Genomic DNA, 6,654 nt, shown 5'->3' on the forward strand with positions numbered 1-6,654 from the left:
CTGAAGTGGGCTTGAGATTTAATAGAAGAATGTGGTGGGCTGGCTGTAGCTTATAAATCCAGCCCTCCCCCAGCAAGTGTGGTCATGCTATGCTCTGATTTTTTTACTTTTACCCAAGTAAAATCATGGATTTGAATTCTGGTCTCTCTGATATCCAAGGGAGTTTTTCTACTGACTGCAATGGGACAAGGCATACTTTCCATGTTGGTCTGTTTAGCTGTGAAGATTAAGCTTGTTTTACTTATTTTACTTTGCTTTTCATTGGAACTGAAATGGTGGGTAGCTGTTAATGAGCTAGGAGGTAACAGTATACATTCTGGCATTCTACATACATGTACACACAACCAGGGGAGCAGATATTTTTAGATGCATTGTCAGATTGCAACTAATATTAGAGTAGCTTTGGTCTGCTTAATTTAAGGCTTTAAAGGCTACCTATAATTAAGGCAGGTTTGTCACTGAAACCAGCAGAGAAGCTAAGGAGCACTTGTGTTTTACTAGCTCATCTATTTCCTTATTTAGAGCTCAGTCCTGTCCTTCGCCTTGTGCAAATCCAGTGCAGGCTGATGGGAGGTGTAAATCACAGGGACTCAGCCTCCTCAGGAGCAGTATTTTCCTTGCTCTTCCTATTTTAAGCTTTCTGTCATTTGCAATGGAAAATATTATCCAAAATATCAGAATGGGTAATTTGTTACTGTTTAAGGTGTTGAAACACGCTATGTTTCATTCTAGAAATGGTTTCTGTAGGCACTGGAGTTAGGTAATACAACACAGGGATAGCTGAAACAGGCACTTCTTTGGGAAGTGGCCACCTTTCTGTGGGGTCTGCTGTTCAAATGCTTTCTCTGACCTAATAATACAGTATATACATTCTCTGTGCTTCTGGCAGGTGTGTTGACTAGAAGAAATATTAACACTACTCAACTTTAATGCAGGTGACTTAGGAATCTGAAAACAGTTTTATGAGAGCTATTTATTTTATAGAGGGGAATTATAACTTCTGGATGGTTATTCTTAGCCTTCAAACAACACTGTGAGAACTGGCAATGGCTGTAAAATACACTCCAATTCCAGTTTGTGGAGTTATGTGAGAAAAGGTCTTAGAGATGGTGGGTGGGATTGTAATCTCCAAAGTGTGACTATTGTAATTACTGCCTCTCTAATGTTAATGAAAGAAAACTGTTTTCTGGGCAGAGGGGGGTAGTTATTTGGTAGATCTGACAGCACTTTGAGTACAACTCAATTTTTGTCTTTCTGTGCAAAATCATTCTTATGAACAGTAATAAGGCAGCAAAGATTTTCTAATATTTAAAAATCACTTTTCTCAAAATCAGGCTGCACCAATGCAAAAATTGCAACCTAAATGTTACGTAAGTTCTTTTCTGACAATTCAGTTGCCTGATTTTTAAGTTTTAATCTTGGCTTCCAAGCCATCCTTTTGATGTTTGATCTCAAATGCACTGTCTGTATCTTTTGTTTGGATTTCGCCTGTTCTGAAATCACACTGCAGTCAGCTGTGGCAGACTGAGTTCTGGTACCATAGAATGGGCACTGTTTCCACTGCCTGGTTTGCTTCTTTAAAAGAAGTTATATCTATGTTTGGCTTGGTTGTGGTGTGAATTTGTAAAGGAGATTATGTTCTGAGCAAGGCCTGTCCATGCTGGCCAGGGGAAGCTAGATTAATTATAGCTCTCTTGCACCGTTTTTCCTCAGTTCCAGTGCTGTGCTATTCACACTTAGATTCTGACAGTGTTTTCTGGTACAGTTGTAATCATAGTTCAAGATCTTGACAGGTGAAAGCATTTCTAATGAAGCTTAACTGGGTTATGTGGAAGTGTCCAAACTGTATCGATGTTGCTGCTGACCTGGACTGTAAATCCATTCTTAGAAAAATGTGTATAGAACACAGCCTGAAGCTGTGTTCAGTGGTGCTTTGAACAATTCTTGTCTTTGTGGGGTGCAGAGGTAAGAATGAATGCCTTTTTGCTTGTGAACACACACTTCTGGTTGTGTCCATTGCTTGAGTCCCAAAGAGCTTAGACAGGAACTGTGCTAGTGGCAAGCCAAGAGAAAAAACAGGGTGGGATCCCATCTCATTACACTGCTGTCCAGACTCCCAGAGAGTCAGTGAGAGCCCAAAAGTGCTACACCCTGATCTTGTTAAAAATGGCATGCAGTCCCAGCCCTTGTATATCCCAGACTTCTGTGAGGTTCTCCAAAGATAAGGAGTGGAGAATCTGCTGGCTGGCAGAGCTCTCAGGGTGCCTGGTCAGTTGTTTCAGCCAGGGTATGTATGGAGCTTAGTGCACGCACAGCAGTTGGAAATTTTTAGCTCTGTAAACACCATGCTTGTGTGCTCAGGACTGGGCATGATTATCTTTTTCACCTCTGCAGTCTGTCTGTTAAATAGGTCGTGGTAAAGTTTTTACCCATAACCTGTGTGTGAACTGTAAAGCATTATTGGAATGAGCTTTAGTTAACCAATTTGTGCTCTACATGGGAAGCACTCAAGACTTATAATGCAGTTACAAAGGGGCTGAGCTGGGTTCAGGATGGGGACAGCTGTCATGTGCAGGGGGTGTTTCTGTGTAATTTTGATCAGAGTGGATTTTCTTATCATCTGCTTTTGGCATTTTCTTTTGCCAGGAATTAAAGGGGAAAAATAAAAAGTAAAGTTCAAGCCTGCCGATCTTTTCATGAGCTGTGTGCTGCTGTTAAATCCACATATTCTAAGGAGATCCCCGTGTGGGAAAACAAAAAAAAACAAACAACTAACCAAATTCTGGCACTGCCCTTTCAGAGACATGTCTAGATTTTGACTCCTCCAATAATACTTTATGCAGCCTGTTATATTTGTATGGAAGTCCATATTTTAAGCATAAAATCAGCAGACCATTTGGGGTGACAGTTGCATAAAAACTGTGTAACCCTCATTTTAATTCTTGGGTTCACCTAGCTATAAGCATTTGGAATTTGGACTTTGGAATGTTGGACAATAGCATTGTTCTTTGAAGGTTAGTTATCTGGGAAAGTTTGAGTATCAGTGATTCATTCATTCAGTACCTGACAGTTATTGCCTAGTTGGATGTAAAGTCTCTGGACAACTTGAGAAGAGGAAAATTTGGGTGGTCACATGGGACAATACTGTATTACAAGAAGCTGTGGGAGGAGAGACTGTATCTGGTAGCAACATGAATTTTCTACAGGAAACTCAGATGGATCTGCTTTTATTCAGTGCTACTTTGTTTTCTAGGCTGGTATGTGTTCTGACTTTTGTTGTAGTTTGTTTTTTCATGTAGTTTCATTCTGGTTTTTAGTACTTTGACTTTTCTATTGTTTCCATAGTAAGATAAGCCTGTGTAACATTGATCAGGTTTATCACCATTGAAAAGAAAGAAAGAAAATAAGATGTCCTACAATAATGGTGCGGGGGAGGGAGCATCTGTGCTTAAGAGACGGAAAAAGAAGCAAACAAGTGTGCTAATAGTACCTGTGAGTAATCTGTCAGGAGGATAAGTCCTTTCACCACATTAATGGGATCTCCAGTTGCTGAGAGCATTTTAGACATTAAATCACCATACCCTTGGAAAAATGTAACTGGCCTGAGCTGAACATCAAACAGAATGGCTGACATGCCAGCAAAGGAGTCCAGGTTTTCCTCGCCTTCATCAGGAGTTGCAGCTATTATAGACTCCAGACCTTGAGCTTCAATCACCACCTAAGAAGCAAGAGTGATACAGAATCAATGAAAAAACTCTGCCTGACCCAGTCTGTTAACAACCCTACACATCTCCTCAATGTCTAAGAGCTTATCTCTAATTTATGTAGATGACAAAGTATGAGGTTAAGACTTGAGAGAACTAGGTAGAGCAGCTAGAAAATGGAAAATTAGAATAATCTCATGGAGTGTTTTTTTCCCTTTAGATGCAGGCAGAATTAGCTCACATGCAGATCATAATCCTGAGCCTACTTCTCTTTCAAAAATGTTTTCTTTTATTCATATGACTGTTTTCCAGACAGTTGGGAGAAACATACCCAAAGATGTTCCACTCCACACTTTTTGTCCTGCAGAAATTTAGGAGGATTTTAATACTGATGGGATTTGGCAACATTAAGAAAAGTCCAAAACAGAGGCATCTCTTAAATCTCTTTGATTTGTACATTTGGTCCATTCCTTTTATTTCCATTTTATAAGTGAAACACAGGACTTCATTTTTACAAACAGGCAAAGCTTTTCCTGATTGTATCAGATAAACACTATAGGCCTTAATCAGAGACAGAACTTGATATATGGTACAGAACGAAACACCTGTCTTTTTGGTTAGGGCAAACATGCAACTCCTTGGCTGTTGTTTCTTCTTCCCCTGTTACTAGCTTGTTCTCTGCCCAGTGCAGCAAATCTTACAGGCTTAAGCATTAGCTGAATAGACTTAGAAGCTGTAAAAAGAGGACCACATATAGACATAGTTTTTATGTACAGTGTGGCAGTTACCTGGCTGGCATGAAGTTCAGCATTTCTATTGAAAATCTGGATGTTCATGTTACTCCTCCTTAAAATGCCAGAGCCTGAATAGAGGATGTCAAGGCTGTATGTGGATGTTATATCAGGACCACCTTAATTAAAAAAGAGAGAAGGTACCTGTGACTAAACTAGTAGATTAATCAAATGTTTGGGAATACAAACAGGGTCAAAAGGCAGTTTCATGGTTACATACGTGTAATATAGCCAGAGTAGGCAGAGGAAGAGCCCATCTTGGCGAAGCGATCGTAGTTATGAGCCTGCATGTCCTTCAGAACTTGCCGAACTGTTTTGCTGTGGTGTTTCAAAACAAAGGAGTGAAAAAAACAGGGACACAGAAATGTTACGATACCAAATGTATTACTCTTCTGTAGAAATATAACATTTGAGAGAGGGCAAATTTCCCAGTAGGAAAGAAGGTCCTCAAAACCCTCACATTTTCCCACTAAAAATCTGCCCTAACCCAGAGATTCTTTTCCAATTTCAGCTGCTCCCTGCAGCCACAGGTAGAAGCACAAGCAAAAGTCTTGCTTAAAAATTAGTGGTGTTGAGAATAAGAAATGTTTTGGTTATTTCATTCTAGTGCTGTGATGTTTCAAATTTTTCTGGGTTACTGGTTCTTAAAATATAAAAGCCAGGGCCTTGCTGAGAGAATTAAGACCAACAGATGACATTTCTTACAGTAACGCAAGTTAGATGGCTAATTCTTATTTGTACCTCTGAAAATGTGAATTGCTATTAATGTCATTGAAATGCAGAGATTCACTCTGAAATATCAATACTTTAAATTATACAAAAATCAGGCATTCTTTTATACTCTGCTTAAATTTTAAAGTAGTAATCAATAAGAACCTGTGTGTTCTTTGAGTTTCTCCAAAGAAGTAAGGATGAGATGTATCTGTTTATAGTGAGCTTAATGTACCTTGAAGGCATTTCAAAGTGAAGTATATCCTGGATCATGGAGAGCATGTACTTGTTCATTTCCAGAGGCAGTTCACCAATGGAGAGCAGGATGTTTTTCACTTCCATGTAGGATGGGTTACTGTTTAAGATGATAGCAGCTGCAGTGGTTCGCACTGTCTTTTCATGGACTTTACGATTCTGGTGGTATATCCTGTTCATTGTTTCCTTCACCTGGCCAGGAAACAGATTATTCAGTCAATGCTCACACAGATGACTGGGCAAAGCACAGACAGGAATCTTGTTTATAATATCAGCTTAAGCTAGCTCCATAACTTAGGCTAATACATAAGGATATATTTTCAGCACCCGGTTTTTAATGGTCCCTTTGGAATGTATGAGACATGTATAGCTCAGTGACCACATGTTATCTTCTCTCAGCCACACTCCAAAGACAGCCTTCCTCACTGATTTTCACAGCAGGGCTGTAAATAAGTAGGAGTACTAAGATCAAAATACTGTGGCAGTGGTAAGATCAAGAGAGAGATTTCCTCGATTGTGAAACAAATATGTACTTTTTAAAAAATCTTGTGAATCTTGTGATTTGAATTTTCTATATTGTGCCCGTGGAGGCCTAATGTCCCTGAGAAAGTTGTGACACATCTTTACAGAATCACAGAATCACAGAATCCTAGGGGTTGGAAGTGACCTCGAAAGATCATCTAGTCCAACCCCCCTGCCAGAGCAGGGTCACCTAGAGTACATCACACAGGAACTTGTCCAGGCGGGTTTTGAATGTCTTTATGACAGGTAAGTCCATAGACAGCCAGGTAGGCCCACAGACAAAACGGCCTCTGGCATTTTCAGGGTGCAGAGCAGCACCCTGACAACCTCGCAGCTCCCAGCAGTAGGTATGAAATAGGATGCAGGCTAATGCAGCAGAGGCAGGACTTCATGTTCCACTATTTTGTATGTTTTCTCTTACTCTTGGAGGCTGCAGGGTAAGATACAGCTATTTTACCCTTCTCTTACTTCATGCATTCTCCTTGGCTATGTGAAAGCACAAGGAAGGGCAGAGTCTACATAGGTGCTCAAGTTTGTAATGCCTCCTCTATGTCATGGAGAAGGCAGAGATTTTGTGAAGGGAGGACAGTTTGCCTGCCACCTTCAATGGCTTTGTGACTCTGGAGCCAAAGACTGACCAGCACTGGCAGACTAGGAGCTGGGAGTTGGCA

At 40.3% G+C, this 6,654-nt stretch overlaps 1 protein-coding gene across 1 annotated transcript in view; it reads right to left on the bottom strand.

Moving 5' to 3' along the window:
* MTTP (microsomal triglyceride transfer protein) overlaps positions 1 to 6,654 on the bottom strand; it is a 27,725-nt gene that overhangs the window by 3,605 nt on the left and 17,466 nt on the right. Inside the window, exons 12-15 of the mRNA XM_010003168.1 lie at positions 5,442 to 5,653; positions 4,716 to 4,813; positions 4,493 to 4,614; positions 3,491 to 3,718 (exon numbers count right to left, since the gene is read on the bottom strand). Of these exons, the coding sequence (XP_010001470.1) occupies positions 3,491 to 3,718; positions 4,493 to 4,614; positions 4,716 to 4,813; positions 5,442 to 5,653 (660 nt within the window). The remainder of the gene's footprint in view (positions 1 to 3,490; positions 3,719 to 4,492; positions 4,615 to 4,715; positions 4,814 to 5,441; positions 5,654 to 6,654) is intronic.

Source organism: Chaetura pelagica, unplaced genomic scaffold, assembly GCF_000747805.2.
Source record: "Chaetura pelagica isolate M959 unplaced genomic scaffold, ChaPel_1.0 scaffold188, whole genome shotgun sequence".
NCBI lineage: Eukaryota > Metazoa > Chordata > Aves > Apodiformes > Apodidae > Chaetura > Chaetura pelagica.